We start from the raw sequence: 22,411 nt of genomic DNA on the forward strand, positions 1-22,411 counted from the left end.
AGCAGTAGAGCAGCAGCTCAGTGGAGTGAAATTTTTCTCTGTGGAGTCTGTTTTTGATAAAACAACTTCAAATCCCTGTCGATATGGGCTGTCTGACAGCAAGGTAAAGCAATGAAAATAGTCTACATATAGGGTTCACCTAACTGATATTGATTTTTTTAGGTTGCTTAAAAGTGCTCAAAGGCAGAGTTTGTTCAGCGCCATTTGATTATATATACATGATGCAGCGGTTTTCTATCTTGAAGTTATTGTAAATGATTATTGTGATTCGGTTTATATAGTGAGTGTGTTTTTCCTCACAGATGTGATGCCGTTGATATGATGGAAGAATTTGAGTTTGACTATATTAACAGAATAAATATTTATTGACCAAGTGACAATTGACCTCTGTAATAATTTACAACACACTGCTTTCCGTCCTTCAATAGCACAACGACAAGTTACTAGATGAACCTTCTGAAATGCACAAAAGAACTGGGGACAATCACTTGGGAGAAATGAGTACACAAGAAGCATTTTTGTGATCTCAAACACTACAAAGGCAACACTGTAGCATCCTGATCTAAAGAAACTAACACATCAAAGTTGTCTTTTTATCACTGCCATCATACATCCACATGGATCCTCTGGTGGCGTTTCAGGTTACATTTCTGGGTGAAGCGTTTGCCACAAGCTAAGCAGCAGTACGGTCTCTCTCCGGTGTGGACCCGTCTGTGGGCCTTGAGGTTGCTCAGTTTGGTGAAGCTGCGACCGCAGAGGGAGCAGCAGAAAGGCCGCTCACCTGTGTGAGTCTGCAAGTGGGCCTTGAGGTTGCTGGGGTGGGGAAAGCATTTCCCACACTGGCCACAGCGCAGGAGGTGCCTGGGGCCAGCGTGAGAGTCTGTGTGGGGTGAGGGGTGGCTGTGATGGGAGTTTGCAGACTGATGCGTTTTGATGCTGACCCACGGAGCACTGGTTCGGTGATGTGCTTGTCTGTCGCCCAGGTGAGCTCGCTGGATTGAGAGTGGAGGAGGCAGCGCAACTTTAGATGTGGACGCAGTTCTGTTGAGGGGGTTCAAGTTCACAACCTGAGAGTGTGCGGTAGACAGAGCTGAGCTGACACTGGTGGAGAGTGTGTGAGGGGGCTTTTTCATCGGGCGGTGGAGGTGCTGTATGGCAGCTTGCAATCTGAGACCTGAACCCACTTTGGAATGAAACTTCATAACTTCTTGCACAGTGGCTTTGTGGGAAATGTGGTTCTGCTTAAGTGCCTCTGAATTCAACCTGTGCTGTTTTACTAAACATGGAAAAGATGCCATCCCAGACTTTGTCATTTTCTTGTCTTTAGAACGGTTCTCCACACAGCCATAAGCATCAACTATAACCTCCTGCTTGATAGTCACACCCAGCCCATCACTGTGCCTCAGTCTTGCCTTGGGGGGTGCTGAGGATGAAATCGGATCCCTAGTTGCACTATCGACAGCATCAACCTCTGCTGAGACAGAGCTGGACAGCTCGGGTTCTGTTTGCTTTAGAGGACCTCTAATTTTGGATGGATCGCAATCTTTTTCTGTTGCAGGGCTTTGATTGCGCAGCAGGCCAGCTGCTGTGACAGTAAGGCCAGTCCAACCACTGTCCACATCTACTGATGGATCTGTAGTCAGGCGTGTTTCCTCCTGGTCTTCAGGAAAGACGTACGCAGCAGGCGTCTGTTGGTCTTGTTTAATAATGTCCCTCAGTAACTCCTCACTGTTCTCTTGAGTCTGTCTGGTTTGTGCCTCAGTCTTCTCAGGAGCGCTGTGAGATTCAGGTCCAGCTTTACCTACAGAATGAATAGACATAAAGGTTATATTAATGACCTCGACTGCCTTCTTCAGTTTCAGACAGCCAGCTGGTTTCTGCCATTTCATTTTTTGATTTCAGATTATCACAACATGATTATTGTGGCCAAAAAAGTTCACGATAACAATATTTTCACAATATGTTCTGTACAGATCAGCTGCTTAGTATCATGAACATTTACCTGTGTGTCCAGTCACTTTGGCGGCCTGTGTGATTCAGACGAGTTAGTTTGATCAGACAGTACGTCGCTCCAGTGTGTGTCCACTCACTGCCGTGATCTCTGTCACCTCCACATTATAGCATCAGACAGCATGTGTGTGTGTGTGTGTGTCGGTGTTTCTCAGGCTGTGGTTGGTGTAAGATAACTGTGTCTCTGTCTCATTGCACATCCTTGTAAAATCTGTGGCAGCTGGTTTACGCTCAGTGAATGCTGGTTTACCAAAACCTTACCATCACAGCTGGCCCCCTCCTGGGCTGCAGGTAGACGGCTTTTGCATCAGGCAGAATTCTACTCATGTACATTTCAAGGGATACTACCAGTCAGAGGAGACTTCTGTGGTCTTAAAACATTGGAGCAATCTACAATAACGTTAGATGACTACTGACTGTTAATGTTGCCTAATTAATGGTTTAGAGTTGCTGTAAAGGGGAGTGATACATGCAGAGTCCCAGTGATGTTGTACTGTATATCAACACTCACGAAAAACTTCTTTTGGTCAGAACTAATCTATACCTATATGCCACAATTCTCACCATCAAGGTGGCCACTCCAATGTTTAGAAGAAAAAGACGCCTTATTGACTTCTTCCTGCACATGCACCGCTGACAACACATCTTCATCTTCGATTATCTGAACAACACAGAGAACACAGCAGAGGATATATGGCTTCATTATGGTTTGTTAGTTGAATGCAGAACTGTTCTGTCAGATCAGACGTGCATACAGCCCCTCAGAACAACACTTCTGTCCCATCACAGAGAGGAGTTCTGTGACCCACCTGTGATTCCCCCTTGGGGCTGTGTGTGGATGTAGGGGTGTCTGCTGCCTGTGTTGACTCTGGCAGAAATTCCTGTGTGTGGTTTACAGCCCACTGCTCCAGAGAGCCACCCTCTGCTTTCACACCACAGGCCTCTAAAATGTCTGAAAAAAAGAGCACTCAGGTAGAAAAACATAATACAGAGAGGCTATACAAGGATCTTTCTATATGTTCTCACCATCCCTCTGTCCTCTGGATCCATCCTCTGCACAGTCACTGGACAGGTCCACATTATCCTTGGCACAGTGGACACAGCTTCCAATCCCCCCTTCCTCTCTACCGCCTCGGTCACTTAACTTCCTCTCAGCCCACTGCAGCTGCCTCCTCAGGGACTCCACCTCCTGGTTCCTGCGCTGCACCTCCTCCAGGAATCCGTCCTCCACCAGCCTGGTGACCTCATACATGGCTGTCTTCACCACGGTCTCCATCACATCCGACAGCTGGGTCTGGAAGGTCACAATGAGGGTGTCCAGGTCCGACATGGTGGAGCGACAGGTCCCGCGTTTTCAAACAGAATCCGTGTGATCGTGGAAAGCAGTTTAAAAAACAATAAGAGAGAGGATGTGTGCTTGGAAAACGCTAACGCTAGCACAGGTCGTTGACCGTCAGGCTGTTCACCATTATCACAGAGCAGTCTCTGTCCAGCAACACATCCGCATGCTGGCGTTGATATTTCCGGTCATAAACAGCTTATCATTCAATTACAAAGGTTAAAAGGCTGGACCCATGCCCATCGACCTACTTACTGACACCGATTACCGACATATCAACTCAAATCGTCACCTAGTTAGCTAACATGAGCTCTTAGCTCATGCTAAACGAATGCAGCATTACCGTCAACTAACCGCAAACATCTGCGACCCCCACGGCCCGGAGCACCTTCGAGCCTCACGTGCTGAAAGGTTCACACGTGTGTGGATGGAGTCCACTGGTGACAACTGTGAAACTGATGTTCATGTGCACGGAGCATTTCACCGAGCTAACGTTTCAACAATCGCTCATAGTTCTTGTTTTTGCTCGTGACGTCACACAATACGCAGTACGGTGGCCTTACCTGAAGTCTGGGAATTACAAAACGCGTTTCTGTAAAGTGAAACCAACAGGCTGCACCAAGCAGTCAGACCCTCAGTTCTGTTTCACCAGCTTTTCTTCTACGACACACACAGGTTCCATGCGCAGTGGAGGAATCTAACAAAGTAAATTTACTCAAATACTGTACTTGTGTTCGAATTTGAGGTACCTGTACTTAACTCGAGTCAATTCTTCTTATGCCTGTTCTGTAAAGGGGACTACAGAGAGTTGTTGCCACCCGGACCGTTATGTTTGTAACACATTAAATTATGATTGATTAAATTGATTAATAGATTAAAACCTGGATTAAACGTTCCTGAAGTATGCGCGCTTGATTCTCCGTGTAATAATTAAATACCGTTAGCAGTGAGGTTGCTAATGTAACGATGCCACTTTATACTTTCACTCCACAAGGCCTACATTTCAGAGGGGAATATTGTACTCTTTATGTCAAAGCTTAAATTACAAATTAAGATTTTTGCATAGGCTATAAAAATATAGCAAGAGTTTATAAAATATGATGTCTTGTTACAAATTAAATTAAATTAAATTATTACAAATTAAAGTATAACGGTTTATACAAGTACAGCTGCAATGATTAGCTGTTCAATCAGTCAAGAAAATCAGTTGACAACTATTTTGATAAACATTGAACTCTTTATCTTTTTTTTTTTTTTAAATAAAAAAGTGTGTGAAGCATTGGGGGGGGGGGGGGGGGGGGGGGGGGGGGGGGGGGGGGGGGGGGGGGGGGGGGGGGGGGGGGGGGGGGGGGGGGGGGGGGAGGGGGGGGGTTGTTGTTGCCTTATAAGCCTTGTCTGCACTGGTTACTTTTACTTTTTACTACTTAGTACATTTTCCTGATTATGCTCTTAATGCAGGGCTTTTTCTTGTAACAGAGTGTTTTCACATTGTAGTCTATTGAAATCAAATATTACATACAAACATATTATGTACAATATTATTCTACATGGTATCCACAAAGGTTTTGAATGCTAAATGTATCTGATGTTCACAGTCTTACCAGAAAACAATCTTACCAGAAAACTTAAATTAATTTTTTACTCTATAATTCCTTGGGTAATTTTTATCCAACTAAACAAACAAAAAAACCTTTGCCTACCAATGCATCACACATCTAGAGGACAGCACATGTGTCTTTGTCCCAATACAAAAAGAAACTTAAAGGTGGTCTGATGTCAAAACGTTTTGGTACTGTATAGACTGTAGCTGAGTAGTGTGGCTGCTGTGTTTCTGCATTATACTGATTTATTCGATGTTAATGTATTTTCATTAGTGATGATTGAGTGGAAGTTATGTATTCATATAGATATTTTACTTTGCATAATGTCATATTTTAAGTCTATATATTTCATTTTTTTCTTTAGGTGAGGTCCTTAGAAAAACACACAATTGGGTTTCTACCTCACCTACACATGTAAACTGTTTTATATCCTCTTTTTTTACCATTTTTTTTCTTTTCGGTAATTGTGCAAACTTAAATGTACTGCACTGTCCCCTTGTGGTAAACTCATCAAAAGTGAGGTAACACTTACCGCATGGTTTCTCTGTTTGTCATTCCCGACAACTTTCATATTTATTGGTAAATTATTGAGTGAGTGATGAATGAGTGTTTGACATTAATTAATTAATTAATCCTTTTCTGAGATGAGGGTAAATAAGTTATGATGACAGCCTTTAGAACCACTTTCCAAACTGCATCGTCACCTCTCAACCACTTTCTATCCTGCTTCTAGCAAAAGTTACTGGATGAAGGATCAAACCTCTATTGAAAGAAAAAGAAAGCACTGAAATGTCATCTGAGTAGTCAAGGACCCTCCAAAGATTTCCCATGTCATATTCCAAAGCATTGATGGTGCTACCCTGATTTGTCTTTAATGTTACTCCTCATCCGCAGCAAAGGGGTTCAGCGCTTGGTATTCTTCACCTCTCACTTTGCACAATATATCTTGCCCCTCTATTGCTCCCCTATAATTTTCCCTGCCTTCCCCTCGCTGGCAAACACAAAATGCAAAATGCAACACACTGTTTGTACCATATATACTAATAAATAATTATTTAGTGCATTAAAATGTAGAAGTGGTTGCTGTACTCCAGCACTCTCTAGTTTTTTCCCTAACCACAAAGGATTCACATCACAGTTAAATTTCATTATAGACTTTAATTCAAAAAGGACAAAGTAAATGACTGTGGAAGTAATCACATTAAAATACACACCCTCACTTTGTACTGCAGTGCAGTTTATGGAATATTGAGGTTGGGTCCTAGGCCTTAACATAAAAGAAATGCTATACCTAGCAGATGAAATGACCAAAGTGTTTTTTTCTTATCATGTTTGCTCCAAGCAATTTCAAGTGAGTTCATTGTCTTAAAAAATCAAAAGGAGATGCTGGACAAAACATAAACAGATGTCTTTTTTAAAAAAATCTGTGATATCCAATAAAGGATTAGGGCCATCTTAAAAAGAAATGTTATATTTTGAGAATTAAGTCATAATATTATGAGAATGAAGTTGGAATTTTGAGAAAAAAGTCATAGTAGTATGAGGAAACTAAAAATACTGCTATGTGGTTGTATTCCTCCGCGCACCAGTCAAGTTGCACTTAGTTTACATCCATGTCTGTGAAAACATGAGTGCTTCACACACATCTTCCCCCCAGCAGCACAGAAGATCTCTACAATCAGCACAGTTTACAGATTAGTGTCACCAATTCAGTATCTGACCAAATGTCTCCCCTTCTGTTCTTGAGTTATGATGGTAAAGTATGGCCAGAAAACTGATTTTGCAGACCATTATGATGTCACCGTTTGCCTTTGACCTCTTAGATGTAAAATGTCAAAACGTCATCCTTACATCCTTTTAGACATTTGTGTAAAACTTGAGAGTATGAATTCTGGAATTATGGCAAAAAACATGCTTTATGCGGTCACCGTGACCTTGACCTTTGACTTTTGACCACCAGATTCTAATCAAATTTGAAAAAACACCCTTCGAGCAACCTTCAGATAATGCATTCTCGAAAGTGAGATGGATGCAAGGTCACAGTGACCTTGACCTTTCAATAACAAATTCTAATCACCTCATCATTAAATCCAAGTGAGTACAGTGGTCCCTCGTTTATCGCGGGAGTTACGTTCTAAAAATAACCCGCAATAGGCGAAATCCGCGAAGTAGTCAGCTTTATTTTTTACAATAATAGAATAATACAATTTACAATTTTTTTATTATAGATGTTTTAAGGCTGTAAAACCCCTCACTACACACTTTATACACTTTTCTAGGACAGGCATTATCATCATAACATAACACATCAACACAAACACAAAGTTCAAACCTTCTAAATAAGTCCAGTATTATAGAATGAAACCCAAGATCAAAACCTGTTTTCAGGCCCAAACATTTGTTTGAGAAATAAAAATATAAACGTTTTCCTATAAATAATAATCATGGCTTGTAGAACTAACGAATTTAATTTTAACGATCAACCTACGAGGTTGGACACATAAGAAATTATTAATAGTGACTCACGAGTATTTCACAGTTCCTCCGACCGTGCCTAGCGATCGAAGATTTATGTAAATTTTGCAAGCTGAATGCATTCTGTACTGTACAGGAGACACTGCACAGAGGAGATTGATTGACAATGGTCTACAGTCCCTTAGCCAATCAGGACGCAGAACACAATGCACTGTAAAAAAAAAAAAAAAGCATGCAAAATTGTACTAAAAAAAATCCGCGAAACTGCGAGGCTGCAAAAGGTGAACTGCGTTATAGCGAGGGACCACTGTATTTGCGTCAAATCTGCAGAAATTCGCTCAATGTGTTCTTGTGATATCGCTTTCACACGAATAGACAAATGCAAGGTTAACATGAACTTGACCTTCAATCACCAAAATCTATTCAGGTCATCCTTCATCCATGCAAAGTTAAAATACATTTTTTCATGGTGCTCTTAAGATACCGTTGTTACAAGAATAAGATGAATGCAAGGTCACCATGTCCTTAGATCACCAAAACCTAATCACTTCATCCTTGAGTCAACTAGAATGTTTGTGCCACATTTGAAGGAATTCCCATGAGGTGTTATTGAGATAATGCATTCAAAAGAATGAGACAGACGGGGCTCAGTGGCCCTGAGCTTTGACCTTTGACCACCAAAATTTACGCAGTTCATCCTTGAGTCCAAGTAAACATTTGTGCAAAATTTGAGAAAATTAAACCTCAATTTGTTCTTGAGATATGACATTCACAAGACTAAAACAGACGAGGTCACCTGATCTTGAACTTTGAATGCCAAAATCTATCAGTTCAACCTTGATGGCAAGTGGATATTTGTGCTTAATTGGAAGAGAATCCCTTGAGGTGTTCTTGAGATATTGCGTTCACAAGAATGGCTGGATGGATGTATGGCCCGACTCCCAAACATTTTGCCTCTGGCCTCAGTTATCAATGGCATGGAGGCATAAAAACTCTTACATTTACAAGAATAAAGTTGTGATATTATGAAATTCAAGTTAAATTTACTAAAAAAAAAAGTTGCATTATTATGATATTAAAATTATCCATTTACGAAATGAAAGTCGGAATATTATGTCATTAAGCTCATAATTTTATGACAAATAAAATAACAGATGAAAACTGGAATTGGTTAATATATGGTAAGACACTGTCCAAAATGTCCACTTTTAATCTATGATTTTTTAACATTTATCTCATAATTTCCCATTCGTCCATCACTTTGCATCATTTATTCATACTTTGTCATGTTTTATACCATAGTACCTAATTCTCTGATCTTAGGGAAGACTGAGGATGTTATTCAGCAGTTCTTCTGGCTGTGGCTGTGTGATCAGACATTGGTGACTGATAGATTGAGATTTGGGAAGCATTTATTATCCTAGAGACAGGGATGTAATGATTCTGGCTCACTTGTAGATATTTTGCCAGTTAACTGTTGGTGTTGGCTTGTGAGAATTACATTTAGGAGTTACTTAATTACAGAGGCAGCTTACTGGGAGACTGAGGTATTCTTTTTAGTTGTTTTTTCCTCAGTTGTTTTTTGCTTTTTAGTTGTTTTTTTTTTAAAGATTATTTTTTATTAGATAGGACAGATCAGCAGCGTGAAAGGGGGAGAGAGAGGGGATGACATGCAGCAAAGGGCCGCGAGCTGGACTTGAACTTGCGATCGCTGTGGCATGGACAGTGCCAATATACATGGGGTGCCTGCTTAATCCACTAAGCCACTGGACACCCCACTTAGTTTTTTTTCACAGGACTTTTGTTGCTCACTGTCTCATTTGGAAGTTTTGGTTAATCAATCAACTTTTTTGCACGGACTTCTGCCTCCTGAGCTTCTTCAACATTTCATCTTGTCCACCTAACTCCAGAGCCAGCCAGCCATACAAACATCCTACATTTATGTAGTGTTTCTGTTGTAATCCTACACTCATAATATCTTAACTTTTTTCTCATAATTGTACAAGTTTTTTCTTGTAATATTACAACTATTTTCTTGAAATTGTGACTTTATTGTTGTAATATTGTGACTTAATTCTCAAAATCTACTGTTTGTTTTTCTTTAACATGGCCCTATTCCTCAGTTGTAGTAATGTAATTGCAAAGATAAAATTACTCAAATCAGTCATTTTTACAGTAACGAAATGCAGTATAAATGGGTACAAATAAGAGATATTTCATATTTTTTTCTGTGTTGTATATTTGTCATACCAATAAATGTTTTTTTTTCAAATAAAAACCAAAGAAATTGAAAAGAAGAAAAAAAAAACACCCATGAACCCTTAGTAACAACATTCATGTTTAAATCTCTTCTTACAATTAACAAATTTAAATTGACTGATGCTTTATATGTGCTTGCGTTGATGTGATTTCAGATGATCGAGGCGTTTGAAGCTGAGGCCACAGACAGTGCAGCAGTATGGACGTTCCCCTGTATGGGTTCGCTGGTGAACTTTCAATATGTCTGCTCGTGTGAAGCTCTTGTCACACATGGTGCATTGATGAGGTTTTTCCTGTGTGTGAATTCTCCGGTGCAACTTGAGATTCCAGAGGCGGCTGAACTTGTTCCCACACACAGTGCAGCAGTAAGGTTTGTCACCTGTTTGGCCACACTTGTGTGTCTTCAGGTCAGAGAAAGACGAAAAGCCTTTACCACAATGGCTGCAGAGGTGGAGGCCCTGCCCTGAGTGAATTCTCTGGTGGACTTTGAGGTTACAGGCCTGGGTGAAGGTCTTTCCACACTGGGTGCAGGGGTATGGTGGCACTTGCCCAGTGCCTTTGTGTGTCTGCTTGTGGTCCTTTAGTGAGGTCGAATCAGGGAAGGACATGGAGCACTGGTTACAGGTATGTCTCCTAACTCCTCTTCCTCCTGCCTGATGCTGAAGTCTCTCTCCCAGGTTTAAGGTATCACCGTATAGATCTGATGCTCCATATGTGTCCCCTGTGCTGTCTGAAGATGGGTCAATGCGAATGCCCTGGCCCTTGAAGTTCAACCTGCCGCCTGAATCCCCAGAAACATTTTCGGGATACAAGATACTTGAGTCCTGTAAATACCCTTCTTCATTGATCAATAAACAGCTGAGCTCTCCACTGACGTCAATGTTAGTCCTTGTGGGAGAGCGTGCAGGCAAGCCGACCATGCTCCGTCTACTCCGTGCGGCACCTGTTTGGTAAACTTGATGCTCTGCCTCTTCTGGTGCCTCCACATCCCCCTCATAGTGCCCCATGTAACTCAGGTCCTCACCCAGGTGGGATGGGGATCTTTGTAACCCACCCAAGTTATCCATGGCTATCATACTGGAGTCTCCATAGCCAGTCTTGTCAAAGCCACCCAGATCATCCATACCATACCTGCCCTGAAAAAGTGGTTCAGATGGGTCACCTGAGTGTCCATCTTGGTCTGACTCTGGCTTCTGGTCATAACCAGCTTCCCAGTTCACATGACACTTTGTGATCTTCTGGTCACTGCAATGTTTACTGGGCCCTGGCAGACCTGGGGCCTCCGTTTCTGGCCAATGACAGGAGGAAAAGGTTTTCAAACAGTTATGGATTCATGGGCACAGGAACTACAATGACATAAGAGAGTAGAAAGACTGTATAAAGATGGACAACATTACAGCTCCCATGAAGTAAAGCTTAAACATCTAGATCACCTCCTAGTGGTTGGCTGCAGTACAGACCATAAACCCCACCCCTCCATGTTAATGTTTTGGACATGGGACAAATTACAAATACAAAGTACATGCCAAATTATTTTTTTCCAAAGATGGTTCATGTTATTTAAGCTAGTTCATCACCCTGATATACCATACCATACAATACGATATGATACAATAAGACACAATACGATATGATGCACTTTATTTTCCTCGTGGGGAAATTTGTCTTGGACTGTCACAATGAAACAAACCACATTTAAACAAAACAGCACTAGCTGTACCAAATTGCACAAACAAATTGCACATAATTAAAGTTGCATGTACAAAATATTGCACATATATGTTGCACATAACACATCCTCCATGATTGAAAGCTATATATGCCAATCTGTGCGCTCATGTTCAGTGGTGCTGCTAGGGATTGGCTGGATGGCGGGAACTCCTCAAGCGCGGAGATCACCACTGCATAGAATCTGGCTCCAAATGACATCACCAGTGCAAGATGATGGTGGTCTTATCCCAGATAGTTTGGCTTCACTTAAGCATGGCAGGGTTAAGTCGGGATGTGCTGTCCATCTTTATATATTTAGTTTATAAAATGAACTCTGAAAATAATGACTTTGAAGCTCAGTGTAAAGACATGATATTATATCGCAACAGTGGTATTATGGTGATATAATGTAATATCAATATTCTTAAAATAGCTTAACTCAATCTATGAATAAATAAAGAGACTGACCATCCAAACTGACTCCCCATCTCTCTTGGGACTCATTTGTTTCTGGTGTGATCCGAAGGATTTCCTCCTTGAGGAGCCTATCCAGCTTTTCAGCCTGTACACCATGACACTGGCAGATAAGCAGAGAGACAACACTGATAAAGGAGCTTTAACCCCACTCACCTCAAGAGAAACTATAAGGCTGGCATTAGATCACAGGCCTTGTCTTATGCTATGACATTTAAAAGTCACACAAAATAGTGCAAAAATATATATACATCATTTTACATCATCAAACTCAGATTACTTAAGTCATTAGATGTGTATAACCATAACATTAACAATGAATGCGCTAACAAACACATTTTAAACATTTAAATCTCATTTATTGAAGCTCTATAATGTAACAGTGGTCTACCTGTAGTGTCTTCATGACACTGTGGGCCTCTGGTCTTGCCTCTTTCGCTTCATGACTAGTCTCTCCATCAGTGCTCTGACAGCCATTTATCTCTTGCAGCACACTCTCCTGTTTAAGACCTTTATCTGTAGAAGTGGAGAGGAAACATTTCTTTCTTTCTTTTTTTTTGATTGTAAAAAGCATGAACATTTCTTTTTGCATTTGAAGAATTCAGGAAAGCTTCGATGTGTCATACTCCACCCAGGTGGCCTATCAATTTAAGAAACTTTAAACAGCTATAATCAATATTTTTATAATAGTTATGAATGTAATAACTATGTGATAGATGTCACTGACAGAGATGAACTCACAAAAAACTATCTACAGCTCCTCTCAGCTCTACATGGTTTTATACTGACTTGCATCTCATTGTATTGGTTTTCCAGCCTGCAGCTTTACATTTTTGGCTGAGTCTCATAGCTCTGAGATCATCATTTCTAGACACAACAGGCAACTGTTAATTACAGCTGCCTGTAGCTCAAGAAACCCACTGTACACTACCTGCCCAAACCAAACACTAAGTTCACGACTAGCTGGTGAAAATTATGGAACATTTAGCAGCCCAGTCAGATATTCTCCTTTATTTCTATTTAACAGACCACTTTTGAAAACATTATTTGACAATTTGGTGTTGCCAAATCCCCCAAAAAATCAATGTAGTTATAAAACAGCATAACTGAATTTGGCCACCTGGGGTCAGCAGAGACAAGTTGCAAACAAAACGGTTACTAACACATTGTTTGCTGGTTTACACATCAATTAGAGAGCAGCATCAGCATTTGGAGTTGTGTTTCTGGCTACATTATTTAGTCTCAACAAAGTGTTGAGGGAAATGTTTGGCTCTTCAGCTGCTAAATGTTCTGCTAAGTTCACCAGTCTGCTGTTTGGTACAGGGCTGGTAGTTCACAGAGGCTTTAAAACAAGCAGCAACCTCCAGTGCATCACAGGTTTGGTTTAACTTTGTTAGGGAATTCAAACTACGGAAAGAACAGAAAGTAGTTAGATGGATAGCTTTTGACTCTCAGTTTAAACCAGGAGAAAATGATGCCACGGTTGCACGTCACATTAACAACAGAGCAGAGCATCAGTTCTTTCAACCAGATGATGGTCGGCTATGTGCACCATCTAAACAAAACATAGCAGATGCCAAGGACAAGAAACTTGTGGTGGACCTTGACTAGGCAGGGGAAACTCAGCAACATGTACAAGACAGCGATCTGTTCACAGCATCACATCCGATACCAAAAACAAATAACAGATATGCACTGTACTACCAGTTCCACCATAAAAATCAACGGAGATCATTTCGTTATTCTCTCTGCCAAATGAAGGAGGCTCTCTTCAAACAGACTGTCAGAATTTGTATCAAGCTGCACAATGAGAAGATCAACAATTGCTTCCACAGAAACATGACAAAAATATGCAACACACCACTGAGGTTAAGCCAATGTGGCATGTTAGTGTTGGAATCTGAAGGTAAGACTATTCATCATCACAGTGTGTAGAGGTTGCATTCTTTACTGTTGTTATTGTTCTTATTATTATTATTATTATTATTATTACTTTTTTCACCTAGAAAAGTATTTTTCAACAACTTATTACTATAGACTGTAATTCAATTCTTCTACAGGCACTGAAAACATTTTCATAGTCACATCTGCTAGACATACAGAACAGCCTTGCAAGGCCTTTTATGTGACATGCAATTGTAGCATACTGTTAAAAAAACATTATTATTCTTTTTTTAATATTTCTGTCTGTTGAAACTGTCATTTGTGGAACAAATAAACATATTTCATACAAACAATTAAAAATTAAATCAATTTAAAAGAAAAGCAGGACCGTTTTATCCTTAAACATTTTGGTATGTCATAGTAACACCTAAAGAGTTTGTAAAAAAAAAAAAAAAAAACTCTGAAACTTTTCATTCAACTCCACACATCCTTAAGTGATTTTGTATATGTTACCTTTTTGAGTTACCGGCTGTGATTATGAAAGTGATTTTCATTTGGTCGTTTATCCTGATGATACATTACTTTGTAGGCAAACACACGGCTGTTGCCACTCACATTAAGATGGAGTCAGCCATGGAAAAGGGGAACACATTCTTGGCAGAAAACAGTACAAAACTGATGACACAGAAAAGGTGAGATTCACTATGAAAATTATTATAGTCCCAATAAGGTGAAATGTCTGTGGATATTACATGCATTGTGTTTGGGTAGCCTCCTTGGGAACTTAAGAATGTAGTTTTACTATTAATCACTGTTATATTTTACACAGGAGAAGTTAAGGACTCTTCTCACAGGTTCAGTAATGGTCAACATCAGCAGAAAATTCCCTTTATCCTTGAAGGATATCATCAGTGTCTGTCCTATGGAGTTGTTAGATGTCAACAGTACTTTAAATGTATTTTTTAAGCAACCAACATTTACTGTATGTACTTGTGCTCGGCTAAGAATTAAAATTGAATGCATTTATTAGGCTGTGAACTAGCGGGTGGCACAGCTTGCCAATGAAATTTCAAAAGTAAGTGCTTTTACTTTGGCACTGAAGTTGAAGTTAAATTTTTTGCTGTAAAATTATGGGAGTGATTACTGTATGTCATTTACCATGTCCTTTACATGAACTTACTATTGTTTTTTTCCCCCAGAGTACAGCACTTGGCACTTTCAATTTCATACTGTGGCACAGAGATTGGGCCCAAAACCAAAATGAAAAAATAAAGACAAAGACTCTAAAAGTCGTTGTAATTTGAATGAACTAGTAGTTCATTTTAAGTGACAGGATAACTTTCTAATTCTTAATTCCACAACAGGATGTGTAACGTTTTAGTGCAAAACTGGGACTCAGATGCAGAGAAAGGCACCAAACACCATTCACAGTTTATCAAATCCAAATCTTTACTGAAGAAAACGGGGGTCATACACTTGTAGGCAGGCGGCGAAGGCAAAAAAGTCCATTTAGGGAAATCACGAAAAAAGTAACAAAGTCCTAAATCCAAGCAGAGTCAAAGAACAGGGTAAGCAAACACAATGAAAGGCTGGAAAGCATGAACACACTGGTGTGACAAAGACAATCTGGCAACTGAATGGAGGAAACACCGGGCTTTAAATAAACAAGGGCTGATTACTAACTGCAAACAGGTGGGTGAAACAAAACACAGGTGAAACACATGAAGCAAAACAGGCAGGAAAACTCAGAAAGTAAAAGTTGCACTAAACACAATGAGAACACATATCAAAATAAAACAGGAAGTGGAGTCAAACACACGAACAAAGACTTGACAGAATATCACAGGATGCAGATGTTATCTTTCTGCCAGGACTTGTGGGTCATGCCAGTAAGGAAACAGGCAACCACTTTGTCCTGTGGGTATGTTATAGCTATTATGTACATTTTCATTGTCAGCTTGTAAATATAAATATGGTTGCTACAGTGGAATGTGGTAACATAATGGAATGCTCCATTATGTCACACACTATGTCTCTTGGTAAAAAACATTAGTGCAATATCTTTTAAAGTAGTTTTTTATTTGTGACTAATATAAAGACAAACTATGTATCAAACAAATATGAATTAGTTTTTTTTCTGATAGGTTCTGGATTTCCCCAAAAAATCATATCTGGATCTATGATTCATTGAAGACTATGACTACTATCCCAAAGGATGATATGGATCTTCTGAGGTAACTTTGCATCACCCAGTGTTCACCAAGTGTACAAATAACACACATTAACCCCATTAAATTTCTTAAATTTCAATTTCTTTGAAATTTAATTCCATTTGCTTGTTGGTACCCCCAGAAACATGTTCCGAATTAAGGGAGGGCTGACAAACTGGAGGTAGAGTTACCCTGCCCAGTGGATTCAAAGGGACTCTTTCAATTGTAGGATTTTTGTTTGCTCAGTGAGTGTATAAACAACAAAAATGTAGTTATTCCTTAAAAATACTATACAATTCTGTCTCTCCTATAATATTTCATTTAGGGTGCAGAGAATGAAGTCACTGAAACAGATGCCCAAGGAGAGGGACTAACAATGACTCAATGCCAGGCTCTACGTTTGTATCATGCAGCTAAAATGATTGAGAATGTCCCAAAAAGTGTAAGAAATGCTGATGACAATGATGTCTTTTTTTTTTTTTTTAAATCACTTTTTCTTATTCATATATGCCATTGTCTAGACTTAAGCTGACCAGTGACACTTTTTATGTTTTGGAAAAGGTTTTCCCTCCCATCCGTGATAAGATGAAGAAAATGGAAAGAGAGGAGGCCAGGCTGCTGAGGAAAGAAGAAAATGAGGGGGACTCCTACTCTTACTGCATTGCAAGGGAAATAAGAGCCTGCATTTTTCATCATGTAGTTGGGACTAGCAAGTATGTTTAAGTTAGCATCAAGCAGAACATATAGCTCAAGTAATGTCTATTAAACCCACATAAACTGCTGTAAGGATAGTTAACATGTATCTGTATGTAAAATCTTTGTGTGTACTTAAAAGATATTAGTGATACTGATCTTTTTACCTTAGATTTCCCCATGACAACATACAGACTTATGAATGGCTTCAGTGCAAAAACTACGGGAAATGGATTTATTTCCCTTGTGCAATAGTTGTAGGACAATGGACAGATGGAGACTTTGACTGTGGCTGCAACAAAGTTCCCCAAACAAATGTGTAAGTGCCATGCAATGATGTCAACTATGCTAACCTTTAAGTTTAGATGGGTCAGACATTCCATGTAACTGCAATGCTCTTAAATTTGGTGATGGAATTGTGACAACTGCATAGTGTTGCCTTAAATGACATAGGTCTGTAATACTTAATACACAGTGCTGCTACATGACAGTTGAGAGCTTGGACAAACCTATCAAAGTAGCAGAACTGTAGAAATCAGAGTTTAGCCAACTGTGTCAGTGTTTTGTTTTCTGTCCACAGAAAGGAAGCCCTGGGATCAATTGAGGTGGACGGCATGTTGACAGACCAAGAAATACAGGTATGAATATCAATTGTGTGTAGCCAAAACTTTATCAAAGAATCTAAACAAAAGTCTAACTAAATGTACTATTCTGATACTACATTATTCTAAAAGAAATGTCACTTACTTGCAAGCTTTTAACAATATTAAATAACTGTGTTGCTGATAGCAGCAGCAAAAACAGATTCAATTTGGACATTTGGGGTATGATCCTGGGCTCCAGATGATATATGACATCAACAACTCATTGTTGGATGAAATGAAGGTATGCAGAATACATTGCCATGTTTACCTCATAACAACAATGTGTATTTTTTTGGTCACAAAGCAATGATGAGATAAAAATATAATATAGTGAGCACTTTGTATACTCTATGATAACACTGTAGTAGAGTGTAAACTATCATGTTAATCAATGTGTGCTAAAAAGGACAGGCACCACAATGCTTCTCAAGATTTATGAATCAAAGACATAATGTGCATTTACTTTCATTTGTAAAATTTTGTAGACAGCACAAATGATAGACAGGCTGAAGAGCTTCCTCCCTATGCCAGGAACTCAAGTGGAGCAGCACATGTATCATTCAAGTGTCATTCTGCCAGAGGTATGGTTGAGAAATACACATCAGTTGTGAATTATCAAACCTTGACCATTACATTTTTTACTAGAAATGTTACCATGATCTCAAAATGCACTCAGAATCTGTTTACAGTAAAATATAGCCATGCTGGGCTGCCATGAAGTGACTGTATTCCATTAAGACTTACAACTTTATAGCCAAAAAACTTCTCCATATCCTTTCTCTTGTTGAGTCATTAACATGTGGTATTAAAAAATTGGAACTATTGGCCGTACAGTAGCAAATAACTTTTATATTATTTTTCTGAGTGACCCTGTATACTGCTTGTATATAAAACGTTCTATGGTTTTTATGCAACTCAGTAAGAAATTAAATGCATTTACTCAATGTGCATAAATGTGTAACAATCCAGTGGCTAAGACAAACTTCATCTTTGGAGACACATGGCAGAACTTCTCTTACTGAAACAGAATGATCCCCAAAGGTAAGACAAATAGGTAAATTATTTTCATTGTGAGATATAACATATATTTCTCTCTGTTTGGAAAAGGTAGATATGGTTTCAAAAAAGATATGTGTTTTGGTAAGCAGGAGGCACAGAGCTAGTGGGTGGCAGGACCTAAAACCTCCCTTTAAGAATTTTTCCTGTTGCTTGCCTGGTCATTGCCTCGCTGTGTCTTTTTTTTTTTTAAGAACAGATGGCTATAACCAAAGGTAATCTTCATCAAGTACCTTTTCTTTTTTGTTTTTCGGTTGACTTGACAGTATACTTGTTTTAATAGCACTTTTCATTTTGACCCTGCACTATTTGCCAGTCAGTCGGTCAGTCATTTTCTGTAACCGCTTGTCCTCGTAAGGGTTGCGGGGGGGCTGGAGCCAATCCCAGCTGTCATCGGGCGGAAGGCGGGGTACACCCTGGACAGTTCGCCAGACTATCGCAGGGCCGAGACATATAGACAGACAACCATACATGCTGACAGTCACACCTAAAGGCAATTTAGAGTCACCAATCAACCTGACCTGCATGTCTTTGGACTGTGGGAGGAAGCCGGAGACCCCGGAGAGAACCCACGCAGACACGGAGAGAACATGCAAACTCCGCACAGAAGGGCTCCCGCCCACGGACCGAACCCCGTTCCAACCGGGTTTTCGAACCAGGGACCCACTTGCTGTGAGGCAACAGTGCTAACCACAACACCACCGTGCCCCCCTAAACTACCCAGTTTATTCAGAGATAAATAGGCAGGTTGTAAATGATTTTAATTCAAAGGTGGCAATAAAAACATTGTCAATAAATAAACACTTTTCTATTCATAAACATAGGTTATTTAGTCTGTGATATTGGGAACTAAATCCCTGCATTTCTATAACATTTAACTTTTTTCCTTCAAGCTTAAGTGGAGAACAACACATAAGCAGATTCACCACAGCTCAAGACCAAGACAACCAACTTGACAGCAAAAAGGTATCTCTACACTGGCCTCACCAAGAATATTTGAGAATATTATTATTTAGTTTAATAGATGGTTGAACATAATCTAAAAATATCTAAAAAATAGATAGACATAATTTGGATAATATGAAATGGCTTCTTAGTTCCTCTTTCACTTTATAATTCTTAGAGTTCACATAATAGTTACTTACAGTCTGAATTATATTGACTTCCATTCTTTCAAAACTATGTTTTTTGTACAGAATGACAGTGGTACCTCAAAAAAACTGGCACACACTTTGTTAGCTGTCAAGTGCTGCAAGACCAAGTTATTGAAGAGAAGAGTCACTCTTCCTGAGATAACACAGATGGACAGCGAAGAGCAGCGCAAAGTTGCAGAGGAACTCCAAAGGGACAATTGGAATGAAGATTCCTCTGCACAGCGTCAATTGTTTCAGTTCATTTTCCAGTTCCAGAGTGACTTTGACATGTTCTGTGAGGAGTTCAATGACAAGGGCTACAGAGTCAATGCATCCTATGAAAATGCCGATTGACCTGTTCAATGCTATATAAAAGATGATCGGTTTCATATAAATGGTTATGTGGTTTTTGTGTTGAACTGTTGTGTCTTGTGTTTTAATGACTTTGTATTTGTATTTGTATTGTTTGTATTTAATTTTATTTTGTAAAAACAGTAAATTTCTTTTTCCCCAAAAAAACTGACCGTATTATAAGTCAAAACCAAATATCTGTATCTAAAGTGCACATGGGCTGCAGCACCCATAAACCTAACTATTTAGCCAGAAATTCAGAAAAAAGGAGATGTGATTTTCCGTTGCTGATTTCTCCAACATTAATTTATTTACACCACACAGTCACCATTTACTGTATCCATTGTCCTTTTGTTATCCTACATTATTCACAGTCACTACTACTGCTTATTCTCTGTCTCTAGACATATTTTCCATTCAAATATTTATGCAAATTATTCCACACAAAACAAAACAAAAACTTATAGTCTGTTGCCCCCATTAACAACATGTATCCAGAAATACCAGAACAAAGGTAATGTCAGGGAGATGGCTCACCTTTAGTGATTTCTCTGTAGAAGACAGTGGAGCTGACTAGCGTGATCCATGATCTTGCACTATCAACTACTGTGTAAGAAAAATCTAATTGCAAACTGGTATGGTTTACAGTGGGATTACTCACAAAAAAATATAAAGAGTGTTTTCAAAGGGTAAAAGGAAATGGAGATACTCTCCTATATTTCTAAACATTGTAAAAACATATACTTACACAACAATCTTATACACAACCTAACCAACAAAATTTTGGCACCCTGAGACTCATCCTGTCACAATGTGGCAGCTACAGGCACGCTGTGGCAGCTACAGGTATGCTGTGGAATTTGGTGGCAGCTACAGGCAAGCTGTGGCATCTGGTGGCAGCTACAGATACACTGGCATTTGTTGACAGCTAGAGATATACTGTGGCACGCTGTAGCAACTACAGGCATGCTGTAGCATCTGGTGGCAGCTACAGGCACACTGTGGCATTTGGTGGCAGCTAGAGGTATGCTGTGGCATCTGGTGGCAGCTCGAGGCATGCTGTGGCACAATGTGGCAGCTACAGGCACACTCTGACATCCTCTGGCATTGGGACAATCATGCAGCTTTGGCAGACAGTGAGTCTTTCAGGAATACTTGCAGCTTGTAGCAGTGTGTACCAGCTGCAGCATCCTATGGCACTCTGTAAGCATCTTGGCACTAGCAGGACAAATACTTGAATTTATTTCATTATTAGAGAGTTATTTAATGTTCTTATTTTTACATATTCTCACTTTGGTTTCAGAGACATGTAAATCACAAAAGACTGTCAAACAAGTTATTATTATTATTATTTTTTGTAAATTCATATGTGTGTGGTGACTGTTAATCAACCAGATGTCAAGGCACCAGAGGCTTAACGCCAGTAACATTTCTGATGTAGAAGTATTAAATTATTTCCCAGTTCACTCAAACTTTAGTTAAAACAGTGTTCTTTTTTTCCCTCTGTCACCTCATCGGATATTGACATGAAAAAAACACTCTAATGCACACAAAACTGTACACTGACACTGTCAATACTATTCAGACATGGCCTATCATACTCCAACATGTTCACAAACGTCATTGACTTGACCCAAGCAAGGTGATCAATTGATTTCGGCGATCTAATCCATAACAACAGTGTTCCTTAGGTCACCACAGTGACCAAATTAATTATGGGAATCAATTGTCCTAGATGAGTCCTAATGCAGCCTAGATAAGTAACAGCTGATAGACTCACCTGTGGCGCTGGGGTCTTCTTCACCGGGCGGCCCGACTCGTCCGCAGTCGGTACATCTCCCCGTCCGGTCTCCCTCTCTTTCTTTCCGTCGGCTCTCCGACCATTTCAGCCGCCTCTTCAGGGACTCCACCTGCTCCCTGCACCGGGTCACCTCCTCCAAAAAACTCTCCTCCACTAGCCGGGTGATCTCATACATGGCAGCTTTGAAAACAGTTTCCATGACACCAGAAAGTTGTGACTGAAATTTCACTATAGATTCGGCCATGTTTGTGTTACCAGTCCTTTATTTTCAGTGAACTGAGGAGCAGGCACCTTTGGACTGGCACTTCACAGAGCGGAAGAGAGTGGCAGCTCACGGGCTCATGTAACGTCCGTCTCTGTCTACTACACGTGCCAGTGTCAGTAAACTCGGTTTTCAGTCTGGGTAACGATTATAGACGTGTGTTGGTTGGTCCACTTTCACCACTTGGTTACTTCCATCTCACCAAACCTCATGATAACAAACTGCAGAGTTGCTGTTCGGAGTAATGCCGACGTTAGCTAACTAGCTTTTTGCACTAGTTGTGACGTTACTGATTCCGACCTCTATTGTGGCTAACTAAATAACCACATTTAACTGCACATAAACTATGTTTGCAGCAAGGTCAGTTTGGTAGCAAAAGTTATTAAATGTATTTGCTGTAATCTAACGTTATAAATTCCGCTGAGCTTTTGCATTTCCGTTTGATTCCGTAAACAACTGCACTTCCGGTATTTAAAAATACGGCTCCTGAGTTGGGACAATATTAATCG

General features: G+C 39.9%; 2 protein-coding genes across 2 annotated transcripts; both read right to left on the minus strand.

Moving 5' to 3' along the window:
- Window positions 1–346: 346 nt before the first annotated feature.
- On the minus strand, window positions 347–3,857 carry si:ch73-109d9.3 (fez family zinc finger protein erm). Its single transcript, XM_042485060.1, has 4 exons — window positions 3,037–3,857; window positions 2,820–2,962; window positions 2,575–2,671; window positions 347–1,801 (listed from the first exon to the last, which is right to left on the minus strand). Exons 1-4 carry the CDS (start codon window positions 3,338–3,340, stop codon window positions 606–608), a joined length of 1,740 nt encoding a protein of 579 aa, XP_042340994.1. The 5' UTR covers window positions 3,341–3,857; the 3' UTR covers window positions 347–605.
- A 5,191-nt stretch (window positions 3,858–9,048) lies between these two features.
- si:ch73-109d9.2 (uncharacterized protein LOC565042 homolog) lies at window positions 9,049–22,324 on the minus strand. The gene is made up of 4 exons (XM_042485062.1): window positions 21,620–22,324; window positions 12,260–12,384; window positions 11,863–11,971; window positions 9,049–10,972 (listed from the first exon to the last, which is right to left on the minus strand). The coding sequence occupies exons 1-4, from the start codon at window positions 21,882–21,884 to the stop codon at window positions 9,810–9,812; spliced, it is 1,662 nt and encodes a 553-aa protein (XP_042340996.1). The 5' UTR covers window positions 21,885–22,324; the 3' UTR covers window positions 9,049–9,809.
- Window positions 22,325–22,411: the final 87 nt, after the last annotated feature.

The sequence above is a fragment of the Plectropomus leopardus genome, chromosome 4, assembly GCF_008729295.1.
Source record: "Plectropomus leopardus isolate mb chromosome 4, YSFRI_Pleo_2.0, whole genome shotgun sequence".
Classification (NCBI taxonomy): domain Eukaryota; kingdom Metazoa; phylum Chordata; class Actinopteri; order Perciformes; family Serranidae; genus Plectropomus; species Plectropomus leopardus.

Coding starts and splice junctions, on each gene's coding strand:
- si:ch73-109d9.3 (XM_042485060.1), bottom strand. CDS start 3,340: ATGTCGGACCTGGACACCCTCATTGTGACCTTCCAGACCCAGCTGTCG. Junction 2,963..3,036: donor ATCCAGAGGACAGAGGGATG/GTGAGAACATAT, acceptor TCTTTTTTTCAG/ACATTTTAGAGGCCTGTGGT. Junction 1,802..2,574: donor TTGGAGTGGCCACCTTGATG/GTGAGAATTGTG, acceptor TTCATTCTGTAG/GTAAAGCTGGACCTGAATCT.
- si:ch73-109d9.2 (XM_042485062.1), bottom strand. CDS start 21,884: ATGGCCGAATCTATAGTGAAATTTCAGTCACAACTTTCTGGTGTCATG. Junction 12,385..21,619: donor AGAAGACCCCAGCGCCACAG/GTGAGTCTATCA, acceptor CCACTTCTACAG/ATAAAGGTCTTAAACAGGAG. Junction 11,972..12,259: donor GTGTCATGAAGACACTACAG/GTAGACCACTGT, acceptor CTTATCTGCCAG/TGTCATGGTGTACAGGCTGA.